The 14,656-nt window shown below is 39.0% G+C and overlaps 1 protein-coding gene across 2 annotated transcripts in view; it reads left to right on the forward strand.

The window, feature by feature from the left end:
* Nucleotides 1-13,942, forward strand: part of adam8a (ADAM metallopeptidase domain 8a) — a 23,210-nt gene extending 9,268 nt beyond the window's left edge. For both annotated transcript variants that reach the window (XM_061952678.1, XM_061952755.1), the window contains 15 exons: nt 786-928; nt 997-1,174; nt 1,271-1,360; nt 1,441-1,636; nt 3,519-3,600; nt 3,689-3,866; nt 3,934-4,020; nt 4,103-4,187; nt 9,574-9,682; nt 9,768-9,966; nt 11,830-11,868; nt 11,964-12,020; nt 12,645-12,695; nt 12,780-12,860; nt 13,137-13,942. In XM_061952678.1, coding sequence (XP_061808662.1) covers nt 786-928; nt 997-1,174; nt 1,271-1,360; nt 1,441-1,636; nt 3,519-3,600; nt 3,689-3,866; nt 3,934-4,020; nt 4,103-4,187; nt 9,574-9,682; nt 9,768-9,966; nt 11,830-11,868; nt 11,964-12,020; nt 12,645-12,695; nt 12,780-12,860; nt 13,137-13,181 — 1,620 coding nt within the window. In that variant the 3' untranslated portion in view covers nt 13,182-13,942. The remainder of the gene's footprint in view (nt 1-785; nt 929-996; nt 1,175-1,270; nt 1,361-1,440; nt 1,637-3,518; nt 3,601-3,688; nt 3,867-3,933; nt 4,021-4,102; nt 4,188-9,573; nt 9,683-9,767; nt 9,967-11,829; nt 11,869-11,963; nt 12,021-12,644; nt 12,696-12,779; nt 12,861-13,136) is intronic.
* The last annotated feature ends 714 nt before the right edge of the window (nt 13,943-14,656 follow it).

The raw sequence follows: 14,656 nt of genomic DNA on the forward strand, positions 1-14,656 counted from the left end.
CTGATTAGTGATCCATAGCTGGTGTGACTCATGATCACTAATCAGATGCAGGAGTGCAGATCCGCACCCAGCAAGGGAGGTGGCGTGGTGGAGAAAGCACACAGGGAATGGAAATAACCAAAAAGAGAGATGTCACGAAAGTAAATGCAAAACACATGAACAAATTAAACAAAGCACAAACCTGCCGTGACATGTTATGGCAACAGTACTTTATTGACTTAAATGATGTAATAATAATAGTAATAGTAATAGTAAAATATAAAACCTCAGTGTATTATTTTTAATGATGAATGGCAATGGTGTATTGAGGGGGGGATCCATCACAGTGTAAGAAGAAGTCAACCATTGTAAAAAAAAAAACAAGACATTTCTACAATGTGTACTGATTTGAGTCCTTTTGTAAAGTAAATATAACAAGGTACAACAAGCCAAATGTGCAAATTTAATCAGTGGTTGAAACCGGAAGGTGTTTTTTTTCTTAAAAATGTGTTCAAATTCAAAATTGTTCAACTAACTTTCAGAGACCGCTTAGATATTTGTAATTTTTTGTTTGGTTAACGTGCTAAAACCAATTTAATGTTGGCTAAAATATGATGTATAACAGAAAAACTGAAAAAACACCCAAACCCACATCTTAGCATTGTGTTACAGATGACATACCTTATATTCATGTTCTTTATCATATTTCAAGTTTAATTTTACTTTCAAAATATGCCGCAAGCTAATAAAAATGAGTGCTAAATGATTGTTTTACTTGACTTAGTATTCCTCCATTGTGCCCACAGGATCATAACAATAATGCAATAGGAGTGTCCTCCACTATTGCCCATGAGATGGGTCACAACCTGGGCTTGTCTCATGATACAGAAAACTGCATCTGTGGCTCTTTGACGTCAAAAAAAGGCTGCATCATGGCTGAGAGTGTTGGGTAAGCTCATTGTTTTCACTAATAAATTGCTGTATTGTCAAACTTAACCTCCTTGAACGTCCCCCTAGTGTTGTGTATCCAGAGTTGTTCAGCAGCTGCAGCCAGCAGCAGCTCAGCAGATTCCTGGAGGAGGTCAACCCAGCTTGTCTGCTTGATACCCCTCCTACTAATCGAATATATGGGGGGCCGGTGTGTGGCAATGCCTTCCTGGAGCCTGGGGAGGAGTGTGACTGTGGGACTGTAGAGGTACTATATGCAGCGCTTACATAAACATTTACATGAATAAAGGAGCCCACCAAGGAAGCCTAGATTGTAACGTTGTGTACATGTCCTGTCCCTAAGGAATGCAAGAATCCCTGCTGTAACGCTACGAACTGCAAACTTAACACTGGAGCCCAGTGTGCTGAGGGCGAATGCTGCCACGACTGTCAAGTACGTAATGTTCACTCTTATTGAGCAACCGTGTCTCTTGACAACGTTCAGGCTCATTTCTGGTCCATCACCATTTGCAGCTGAAAGCGTCAGGCAGCGTCTGCCGGCCAAAGACAGGAAACTGTGACTTGGCAGAATACTGCACTGGACTGTCCGCCTCCTGTCCTCTCGACGCCTACGTCCAGAACGGCCTGCCGTGCAACCGTGGGAAAGGATACTGCTATAATGGAAAGTGTCCATCGCGACAGCAACACTGCAAGAGACTATGGGGACCAGGTAGGAGACAAATTGAAATTATAATACAGTAGTACCTCAACTACTTATGAGCTTAATTGCTTCTATGACGGATCGCTCAGCTCAAAACACTTAAAAGGTCTTCCATTGAAGTGAATTGAAATCACTTCTGCCCCCAACCCTAACCCCAAAACAGTAAAATTTTAACATGGCTTTAAAAAGAAAAAAATAACTTTTTGATAGGAAATATTGTATGAAAACAATACAATAGAATATACTACTAACAACTACAGTTTTATGAAGTAATGTGTTGGCCCTGCGATGAGGTGGCGACTAGTCCAGGGTGTACCCTGCCTTCCGGCCGAATGCAGCTGAGATAGGCTCCAGCACCCTCGTGACCCCGAACGGGACAAGCGGTAGAAAATGGATGGATGGATGGGTAATAATAATGTTCATAATTTACCTTGGAAAGTGGACTTCTCTGTCAAACACACCGTCAGTAACTTTTCCATATTTTTCTTAAATAAATGTCTGCTGTTTAGATATCATTTTATTGTCTTTGGCTTGCGTTAGGGGCAGTTCTCCCCGTGATTGCGTGGATTCCCTCCGGGTACTCCTGCTTCCTCCCACCTCCAAAGACATGCACCTGGGGATAGGTTGATTGGCAACACTAAATTGGCCCTAGTGTGTGAATGTGAGTGTGAATGTTGTCTGTCTATCTGTGTTGGCCCTGCGATGAGGTGGCGACTTGTCCAGGGTGTACCCTGCCTTCTGCCCGAGTGCAGCTGGGATAGGCTCCAGCACCCCTGTGACCCCGAGAAGGACAAACGGTAGAAAATGGATGGATGCATGGATGGGCTTGTGTTTGGACATATTCTGCTATGGTGCAGACTAGCAGTGATACGCTCAAATTGCTTCTCCAAGTGGCGACACCATCTGTTTTTATTGATTTATTTTTAAATTCAATGAATATCATACACTTCTTTTTCTCAGCACTGTCTTTTACACTTCCTCACTTTCTTCCTTCCCATGTTTGTAAAAGCCAAGTTATGTCAAGCTCTAGCTTTAAGTTAATGCTAGTGCAGTGGTTCTTAACCTTGTTGGAGGTACTGAACCCCACCAGTTTCATATGCGTATTCACCGAACCCTTCTTTAGTGAAAAATAAAATGCTTTTTTTTCAAATTCAAGACAAAGTTATATGTTTTCGGTAACACTTTAGTATGGGGAACATATTCTAAGTAACACATACCTTATTTAGAGTTGTTTGGGTAGGGCTAGGGTTAGGGTTATAATGAGGCCATGCCGAATAAGGCATTAATAAGTACTTAATAATGACTAGTTAAGAGCCAATATGTTACTAATTTGCATGTTAATAAGCAACTAATTAATGGTGAATATGTTCCCCATACTAAAGTGTTACCATGATTTTTTTACTGGTGCACAAAATGAACCGTGCATGAACACCCCCTTGTTCAAACAACAAAACCAATACAGTGCATAAACTCACAACAAATTACACACCTGCAAATCAGTGTGACTTCTGCTGTTGCTGTATCCGTAATACGCCGATAGGGAAACGTTTTTATTTACACGATGAGTCGGTGTGTTTTGACCTCCGCCGAACCCCTGAGCCTGACTCACCGAACCCCTAGGGTTTGATCGAACCCAGGTTAAGAACCACTGTGCTAGTGAGTAAGACTAGATGTTTTGGGCACAGGGTTCACTGTGACATTTGCTATGCCAACTAAGAGTGGGGATGCTTGTACCTCAGATGTTTGCTTGTAACTTAAAACGTAACAATTAGCCAAGAAATAGCTCTTATCTCAAAACACTCTTAAGTTGAGGGACATTTTAGTTGAGGTACCACTGTATCTTTGTTTCTGTAATATCAGGACATCTTGGTCACATATTTTCTTTCTCTAGATGCTGAAGTGGCTGCAGATGCTTGTTTCTTCCAACATGGAGGCTGCAGAAAAACCTTTTTTAGCCAAAGATGTTTGGGAAAGTATGTATTTACATTATAGTATGCTTGCACATGTTAGTGTCGAAGTCTTAGATTTTGGGTTTTATCAATTTGTGTTGTTCGGTTGCAGAGATCAATCATGCAGGACACTTTTCTGTTCCGGAGGGTGGGAGTTCCCAGTCACATCAAGGAAATCTTTCTACAAAGTAGGAAATGAGCAATGCAATGAGGCAACAATGAATCCCGACGACAACTACCCTGCAGATTTTGGCATGGTGCCCACTGGAACTAAGTGTGGCAACAACATGGTAAAGAAAATTATTATTTTGACATATAGATGACATTAAACTCAACTAAACATGATGTGTGTCTCAGGTATGCTACAATCAAAGGTGTCAGGACATCAGAAGCATTAGAACATTTGGGACCAATGACTGCTCAGCCAAATGCAACAACCGCGGGGTGAGAAATCACTCAGACACTACAAAGATGTGAAGCATTTTGCAGAAACAACACTAAAACTAACTGCGCTTATCTCTCACAGGTCTGCAACCACGAGAGCAAGTGCCACTGTGATCCCGGCTGGGCCCCACCTTTCTGTGATGTGATGGAGTCGGACCTGCCTGGAGGTACTCTACATTTTTATTCATTTCTATTTATATGATTAGCAACAATTTCTGTGTTGAATTATGGGGGAAATTAGCTTTCACTATATTGAAAATGTTCTGAACTCTTTTTTCCAAGCTAGCCAGGGTTCAGTTCAGTGCTTAACATCCTACATTAAGATTTTCCAAACATACTGTACAATATACACTGTTTGATGAGGGACTCCCACCGACCTCGACTACGTCCCACTTTGCCACGTCTTCGTTTTGATCGGAGGGAGAATAAAACTTGTCAGATACTTATTTCCATGTTCAATCATTTATTTGCATCAACAAAACGACATAATTACAGGGCTCTTTGGACAAACGGCCACACACGTCACCACACTTTGTTGGATCATGTAGAGGCCACCATGTGTTCATTCTAAATCAATAGCTTTTTATGCTAAAAAGAAGGGAAGTCACATAAGGGGGCGTATGTACCTTCCACACCATTTATTATTTTGGTCTGCCTTATATGAGCGTATTAGTCCTTGGTGGTTTATTGTTTATTGAATGGATCCCCATTAGCTGACGCCAAGGCGACTGCTAGTCTTCCTGGGGTCCATATAGGAGCATACAAAATTAAAATACAAAGAATACATGCATTACCAGACATTATACAATGGAAAAATACAACATAAGATAAAAAGCTAGTTAAAACAAGATGGCATACTTGCCAACCCTCCCGGATTTTCCGGGAGACTCCCGAAATTCAGCGCCTCTCCCGAAAACCTCCCGGGACAAATTATCTCCCGAAAATCTCCCGAAATTCAGGCGGACTCAGGTCCATGCGGACCTGAGTCCGCTTTCCCACAATATAAACGGTGTGCATGCCCAATGACGTTATAACTGTAGAATGATCGAGGGCGAGTTCTTGGTTCCTTATGTGGGTTTATTGTTAGGCAGTTTCATTAACGTCCTCCCAGCGCGGCAACAACACACAACAACAGCAGTCACGTTTTGGTCTACCGTAAAGCAGTTCGTCTGCCGTAAACAGCAATGTTGTGACACTCTTAAACAGGACAATACTGCCATCTAGTGCATTTGATGAAAGCACTTTTGTGCGTGCCACACAGCAATGCATCATCAGAGTGTGTGTTCAGCATGGTTAGAAAAATAGTGACAGAATAGAACAAGGATGGACAATTCAACCCTTAACTCAACAAGTATATGTGTAAATAAATAAACACTGAAATTCAAGTATTTATTTTATTTATATATATATATATATATATATATATATATATATATATACATACAATAAAAGAAATATATATTTATAGCTAGAATTCACTGAAAGTCAAGTATTTTTTATATATATATATATATATATATATATATATGAAATACTTGACTTGGTGAATTCTAGCTGTAAATATACTCCTCCCCTCTTAGCCACGCCCCCCCCCCCCCCCCCCCCCCCCCCCGAAATCGGAGGTCTCAAGGTTGGCAAGTATGAGATGGTAAACAAGATTTGGGATAAACAGTCCCTCTGCTATTATTTATCGGTACATACGTGGCCCAATGTTCTGTCCCCTTACGCCTTGTTATGTTCTCGTTGAACAAAACAGGACTACACTCACTTCACTGTTTTGTACATTATGTTCAACCACACTTCTGCAGAAGTCAACAGGTCATGGACTTCATTAAATGCACAATACTTTTCCACACTAATCTTTCCACATAATTTTAAGTAGTCAATATTAACATACATTCTTAGATAATCTTTATCAAGTATAAATATTTAATAAGCAGTTTAAAAGTCAGTACTAAAGTGAAGTAAATCGTAATAACATGATATAAGCAGTTCCAAGAATGGTCTAAAATAACAACACCACTCTTTTAATAATGGATTGGATTTATATAGCACACTCAAAACGCTTCACAGAGAAGTGAGAACCCATCATTCATTCACACCTAGTGGTGGTAAACTATTTATTAATATTATTATTATTCCACGTTTTATGTTATTAAAAATCTTTTTAGTAATAATATTTTTAGAATGTGCCGATAAGAAACTACCTACAGGCCGTAAATGGCTCCTGCGCCACACTTTGGACATACTTGTCCTATGTCCTGTTGTCTTCTTTTGACAACAAACTCGTCGACTCAACAGTGCCACTGCAAGTAATTGCAAACCCTCTACAGCAGTGGTTCTCAAATGGGGGTACGCGTACCCCTGGGGGTACTTGAAGGTATGCCAAGGGGTACTTGAGATTTTTTTAAAATATTCTAAAAATAGCAACAATTCAAAAATCCTTTATAAATAAAAATTAGTGATGTCCGATAATAGCTTTTTGCCGATATCCGATATTCCGATATTGTCCAATTCTTTAATTACCGATACCGATGATATCAACCGATACCGATATCAACCGATATATGCAGTCATGGAATTAACACATTATTATGCCTAATTTGGACAACCAGGTATGGTGAAGATAAGGTACTTTTAAAAATTTTTATAAAATAAGATAAATAAATTAAAAACATTTTCTTCTATTAAAAGAAAGTAAAACAATATAAAACAGTTACATGGAAACTAGTAATTAATGAAAATGAGTCAAATTAACTGTTAAAGGTTAGTACTATTAGTGGACCAGCAGCACGCACAATCATGTGTGCTTACGGGCTGTATCTCTTGCAGACTGTATTGATATATATTGATATATAATGTAGGAACCAGAATATTAATAACAGAAAGAAACAACCCTTTTGTGTGAATGAGTGTAAATGGGGGAGGGAGGTGTTTTGGGTTGGTGCACTAATTCTAAGTGTATCTTGTGTTTTTTATGTTGATTTAATAAAATAAAAAAATAAAAAAACGATGCTGATAATAAAAAAAAACGATACCGATAATTTCCGATATTACATTTTAACGCATTTATCGGCCGATAATATCGGCAGGCCGATACCATCGGACATCTCTAATAAAAACCTATCTTTTTTTCCAAATAGTTCAAGAAAGACCACTACAAATGAGCAATATTTTGCACTGTTATACAATTTAATAAATCAGAAACTGATGACATAGTGCTGTATTTTACTTCTTTATCAACCAAAAATGCTTTGCTCTGATTAGGGGGTACTTGAATTTTAAAAAAATTCACAGGGGGTACATCACTGAAAAAAGGTTGAGAACCACTGCTCTACAGTAATCCCTTGTATGTCGCTGTTAATTGGTTCCCGACATGACTGCGATAAATGAATTTCTGCCAAGTAGGAATCACTAATTGTCAATATTTTCATCGCTAGAACTTTAAAAACTGTTTACCACCTTCTAAATACTTTTTAAAACATTACATGTGCGTGTGTGCGTGAATGAATAACGCTAGTCATCTTATTCAAACAAAACCACATTTTTTCACATTTTAATTTGTGGATGTGAGAAATGCACCCATAGCAAAAACGTGTTCGCTCATCTGTCGCTCAATCTTGTATTTTGAGTTCAATTTGAGCTTCTCATTGTGTGATCATTTGTTTCTTAAATCTTGCTCCTAAGGCACCCTTAGGAGAAAAAGATAAGCTAAAAAGAGACAAGACATCACTGAGACAAAGGAGGTTAAGTTGAGATAACCATTTGAGCAATACTTGAGAAGTGGGATACACAGAGGAGCTCTCATATAAAGAGAATACAATGAGATGTCTGAGACAAATATGAGCATTAAAATCAGGGTACACACAGGAGAAGTCATCACCTCATCACAGGGCAACACAGACAACCAATCACACTCACACACGAGAGACAATTCCGTGTCACCAATCAGCCTACATCAGGGAGAGAATCCACGCAGTCAGGGGGAGAACATGCAAACTCCACACAAAAATACCTCGAGCCCAGGAATTGAACTCACAACCTTCTCATAGGAAGGCTCAAGCACTAACCACTGCACCATCAGTTATCATCTAAAAGCATAATGCATGTTTAAAGGTCTCAAAATTGTCTTTTGAGCATATATCATGGCTGTTTTGGTTATGTTTTGAATCTCACATACTCTTTGTGGCGTGTGTAAGAAATCAACAATTACGTAGATGGTGTAAATAAACCACATAGACCATACAGCCATATTGCCTGAATTACAAACTGTAATTATTTTCTCAAATTTTGGCATGATGTAAACTGAAATGTGATTGAGGTATAGTTCAAATGTGCCATATAAAATGAATGTTCTTATTCACTGAGATACAAAAGAGACACATATAAGAACTGAAATAGTGAGCAGAGAGAGACAAAACCAAGTATATCTCTCATTACATAATTGAGACTTATTGGAAACCAGCTCATTCATCTCTCATTTTTGTCAGAGTTGAGATCACGAAAAGAGACAACTGTTAAGACAACTTTGAGATCTCACACACCGCTCACTGGGAGATTTATTTCTCAGGAGACACATTTGAGAAGAACGAGAAAATCACTTTGGTCTTGATTAGTGCTCTTTTATGTCTAGGAGATATAAATAATCAATCAATCAATGTTTATTTATATATCCCTAAATCACAAGTGTCTCAAAGGGCTGTTGCACAAGCCACAACGACATCCGCGGTAGGGAGCCCACATAAGGGCAAGAAAAAACTCACAAACCCAATGGGACGTCGATGTGAATGACTATGAGAAACCTTGGAAAGGACCCCCCCCCGAAATAAATTAGATATCATCTTCAATTTTGCTTTGCTATGGGAAAAATATATATATATTTACCTATGCTAGCTGGTGGAGTTTTAGTTATTTGTATTTGTATTTTTTATTTTATTTTGATCCAGGCAGTCAATTTGATTTGGCACAATGAATATTTGTTTTATTATCAGTTCATCCATTATTGCACCCATTGCTAAAATTCACAAATTACAAACAAAACTGGAAATTATTCTCGGACATAATCATTTTGATAAACATAATATTTTTAAAACGCACCCACATGTAGTGATGATCTTGAATTAATCATGTCTTATTGGAAAATGGGGGCAAAAAAGTGTTTACATGTTTTTTAAGTATATATAATCTCAAAGATCAATGAACAAAACAATACTTTGTGCTATGATGTACAGCAAGATGAATATTGGACATGGAAAACAAAAAGTAGCCTACAGTTCAAAGACAGTATGACTGTAGTCTTGTAATCTTGCATGAAGTTGAACTCGCACACAAACAAAGTGACAGTCAGTCCAAGTCTGTAAACGAGCTATGACTATGTGTAGTGTGTGTTTTACACGTGATTGTGTCCTGTTTTCTTGTCCTGCTCTTACATGAAACAGTTTAGACAATTGTGGTTTGTTCTTGGAATGAAGTGATTTCATGGAATTCCCCTTATTTGCTGTCACATTTCCTGAGCAACTAATAAAATATTGATAATCTCATGTGTATTTACAGGAGGCGGACTGGTGCTTATTGTGTCGCTGGTCGTAGGCTTGCTCATACTGTTGGTCGTCCTCATTGGAGGATTTGTGTGCTTCACCCGGACAAGGCAACCTCCAAAGAGGTGGGATATTCAGTTCCCTCTTTTAATCTCAATAAACAAATGAAATACTACAGTTCTTACGCTTCAGTGTATGTTCCTTTTACAGATGCCTCCAGTCTACCTCAGGACAGACAAATCCATTGTTTCACACAGGCAACGCACGAGGCAGCCCTCATCTTCGCTCCGCAACCATCAGCCAGCCAACATTTGTGGAATCATCTGCAAGCAGAATCTGCAAGCCACTGTCGCGCACTGCCGATAGACCATCGCGTACGGTGTTCAAGCACTGCAGAACAGCTCCTGAGGTTTGTAGTTTGAGAATGCAGATTTTGTTCATTCAAGTGTTTAAAAATCAACGGGAATTGACAATGGACATACAATTGCCAACTGCTAACTGCACAGATAGTGTAGAGAACCTATAGACTACAGTTGTAAAAAACTTAAAAAAACAACAACATTGAATCCACAAATTAATCTAATTTGGACTAAAAACTCACACCTGACAGAGACCATTTTTGCCCAACTGCCACAAATACACTATATTGCCAAAAGTGTTTGGCCACCTGCCTTGACTCACATATGAACTTGGAAGTGCCATCCCATTCCTAACCCATAGGATTCAATATGATGGCGGTCCACCTTTTGCAGCTATCACAGCTTCAGGTCTTCTGGGAAGTCTGTCCACAAAGTTGCAGAGTGTGTTTGTAAAAAATTTCGACCATTCTTCCAAAAGCGCATTGGTGAGGTCACACTGATGTTAGTCAAGAAAGCCAGGCTCTCAGTCCCCGTTATAATTCATCCCAAAGGTACTCTTGCGTTCAAAAAGTTCGAAAAAGTAAAAATAAAGTAATGCAGAGTAGTCTTGAGGAGGAGGTGTTTGACTCACTAAATTCCTTAATAAGCACTCGCGTAGATATGTCGAGATTCCAAATGATCATAATTTATTTTCACAAACAAAACATATTCTCCGTGGTTGACTTTCAAAATAATCAAAATAACTTATTTAGCGTGGCTTCCAAATAGTTTAGCGTGGCTTCCATATAATTTAGCGTGGCTTCCAAATAGTTTAGCGTGGCTTCCAAATAGTTTAGCGTGGCTTCCATATAATTTAGCGGTAAACAAACTGTTTCACTCCTCACTCCTTCAACATGATAGACAGACAAAGGGCACCCAGCTGTCCCGTCTTCTTAATTATAGGAAGAGGAAGTGGCTCACCAGTAGGAGCGTGAGCAGCTGAAAACAATCAGTCAATCACAATGAAATCTAAAACATCCAATAATTCATCAACATCATTATTGACATTATTTGATTTCATTGTCAAAACAATTAATAAATAAATAATATAGATAGGCTCCAACAGGTGTTCTATCGGGTTCAGATCAGGACTCTGTGCAGGCCACTCAAGTTCATCCACACCAAACTCTGTCAACCATGTCTTCATGGACCTTGATTTGTGCACTGGTGCACAGTCATGTTGGAAGAGGAAGGGAGGAATCCCATGCTCCCACAAGTTGGGAGCATGGGATTGTCCAAAATGTTTTGGTATCCTGGAGCATTCAAAGTTCCTTTCACTGGAACTAAGGGTCCAAGCCCAACTCCTGAAAAACAACTCCACACCATAATTCCTCCTCCACCAAATTTTAGTGTATGTCTCTAATTTTATATATTGAGTTAGGGTCTCAGATTAGTCCAAAACAGCACTGTAGGTTTCCCTTGACTCTAGTAGTGTATAGTCCTCATTCAGTAAACACTTTAGGCCAGGGGTCTCCAACACAGATATTTGAGTAGCTCACCAAGAGTCAAAGAATATTTGTAAAAATCTTAGTATTTTTAAAACTGTTTAGCCATTATGCTTCTGTTTATTAAAACCACACACTAGCCTGCACTGTTTGAGTAGAGCTCTGCTTTGTCAATAAAGTACAACTTTAATCATTGCCATTCATATAAATCAAGCACAAATAGCTTATGTTCAGACCTCTTAATATTATGATGGACTGGCCTTTTAAAAATCTTAGACATGGGCCCCTAAAATGGTCTTTCTCGCATCCCCACGGACAGCTACCTTGACCTCACTACTTTTCAGGCTCAAATCCAAGTCCATTGGAGAGCATTTCAAAGTGTTAATCAGAAAAAAAGAGTCATCATTATCTTGTCTTTGTATTCTGCAGCCCCCCAGAACTGTACCTCAGCCGTCAAAGATCCAACAGGTAGCACGATCCAGTCATTTGTACCCCCAAGTAGCCATCCTTATCATCCTGAATGTTTGTGTTTCTACTTAAGTCACAAAATGTGCTTATTTTAGGGTTTAAGGCCACTCTTGCAACCACCAGCTGTGCCAAGCAAGCCAGTCTACTCTGAGGTAATAATGCTAACGTCAGACCTGGGCAATTATTTAAATCTTATATATATATATATATATATACATATATATATAGGTCAAAAGTTTAGACACACCTTCTCATTTCAATACATCTTCTTCATTTTCATGACTATTTACATTGTAGATTGTTACTGAAGGCATCAAAACTATGACACCTGTGAAGTGAAAACCCTTTCAGGTGACTACCTCTTAAAGCTCATCGAGAGAATGCCAAGATTGTGCAAAACAGTAATCAGAGCAAAGGGTGGCTATTTTGGAGAAACTAGAATATAAAACATGTTTTCGGTTATTTCACCTCTTTTTGTTAAGTACATAACTCCACATGTGTTCATTCATAGTTTTGAAGCCTTCAGTTACAATCTACAATGTAAATAGTCATGAAAATAAAGAAAACGCATTGAATGAGAAGGTGTGTCCAAACTTTTGGCCTGTGCTGTGTATCTAAAATATGTCTAAAGCCATCTTGTGGGTTTAAAAAAACTAGGTTGCCTACAGCCACAGCTGTTAATGCCATTGTGATGGGTGGTTATTTGCTGTTGAAGACCTTATTATGAACTCCCGATAGATTTATAAGCTGTTTCTGACTGCTTGTGTTTCTTCCAGGCTAGGCCACTACCTCCATCCAGACCTCTACCGCCTCTTGCGTCAAAACCAGTAGGTCAACAACTCGTCACGTTGACATTTAAACAGCTCCTAAGATTGTTGTTTGTTCTAATGTAATTACCCGCGTTCTCATAGGTCACAAAGCCAAAACCTCTGACGCCTCCAGTGAAGCCAAAGCCCGCTGTTGTCCCGGTACCGCTGCCTCATACTCAGCTGGTATGTAAGCCAGACCACACCACCCGATATCCGCCACATTTTGTCAGCTGCCATTCTTATTGGTATTAGAGGAATGCATGAGTGTGTTTTTTGTTTTGGGGCACCGTCCCGATATAGCAGTTTAATGAACAAGTGGCGGATCTGTGTTAGTGTGCCATCTGAATAATATGAGTGAACAGAAAGAGATTACAAATAAAGAGGTGGAGGAAGTCAATTAAAGAGACACACTAAAAGAAGCTTATACCTTGTGTTTGCTGACTATAGTTATTTGTGTAGCTTGCAGGAAGAGCCGCCCTCATTCCGCACAACAGGCCCAGATGACCGAGGAAAATAACTCCAAACACCTCAGACTTTGATGATCTTATCTCGCCTACAAGGACTTTCTTTAAAAGGCTGTCTGGAGACGTCAGGTCTAGGGTTCACGTGAGATCGAGATGCATCAGTGAATCAACAAGGAAAATAAGCAAAAGAGATTTTTTTCCCTCTCTGCACCGTGAGGAATTACCGCCGTCTGCCTTGCTTCTTTTTTTAATGAAAACCTGAAAACTGTGATTGACACATTCAACTCTTATGTGCTATACATGACAAATGGCTCTGCCGCCATGATGATGATGATGTGTTTTTTTGTTTTTTTTGATGATGTGTTTGAAGGGAAACGTCTCTCCTCAGTCCTGAGATATGTGAACAATTAATGACTGCACTGCTGATGCTGTAACTCTTTTGACTTTTACCACAGCCGCACATTGTTTTGGTACTGACTTTCTAAAGAGATGATTAGGGATTTTCAAATGCGGCACCAACGTGGGCACTTTAAGGGTTCTTTTATTATAAGGACAAGAGCGCAGAAGATATCTATTGTGGGACTGTATGAATGTATACATTTGACAGTTGTTTTTTCTCTTATTAATACACATTCTCAAGGGATTTTTGTATTGTGTAATCTATGCAGTAATCACACTGTCCCTTAAAATAATCATGTCATTGTCCTTTACGACGAAGATAAATCTGATAATCATTTATATTTATAAAGATGTCCGTTACCTGTGCATAATTGTCTTCAAATAAATTACACTGTCAACTTTTTTCTACCCAGAACTTATTTGCAGGTGATCATCAACACCTGTGGGCATAAAGTACAGGCCAAAAGTTTGGACACAACCTTCTCATTCAATGCTTTTTCTTTATTTTCACGACTATTTACATTGTAGATTGTCACTGAAGGCATCAAAACCATGTGGAGTTATGTACAACAAAAAAAGGTGAAATAACTGAAAACATGTTTTATATTCTAGTTTCTTCAAAATAGCCTTCCTTTGCTCTGATTTCTTTTTCACACACTCTTGGCATTCTCTTGATGAGCTTCAAAAGGTAGTCACCTGAAATGTTTTTCACTTTACAGGTGTGCTTGAAGCTCATTGGGAGAATTCCAAGAGTGTGCAACGCAGTAATCAGAGTAAAGGGTGGCTATTTTGAAGAAACTAGAATATAAAACATGTTTTCAGTTATTTCACCTTTTTTTGTTAAGTACATAACTTCACATGTGTTCATTCATAGTTTTCATGCCTTCAGTGACAATCTACAATGTAAAAGTCATGGAAATAAAGAAAATGCATTGAATGAGGAGAAGCCGTGTCCAAACCTTTGGCCTGTACTGTACATGTGTTTGTTTGCTCTAGAAAAATTGTATTCCGAAAGAGTTTTGACTAAATATAGTTTACAGGGCGGTATAGCTCGGTTGGTAGAGCGGCCGTGTCAGCAATTTGAGGGTTCCAGGTTCGAAACCCGCTTCCGCCATC

This window comes from Nerophis lumbriciformis, linkage group LG02, assembly GCF_033978685.3.
Source record: "Nerophis lumbriciformis linkage group LG02, RoL_Nlum_v2.1, whole genome shotgun sequence".
In the NCBI taxonomy this organism is placed as follows: Eukaryota; Metazoa; Chordata; class Actinopteri; order Syngnathiformes; family Syngnathidae; genus Nerophis; species Nerophis lumbriciformis.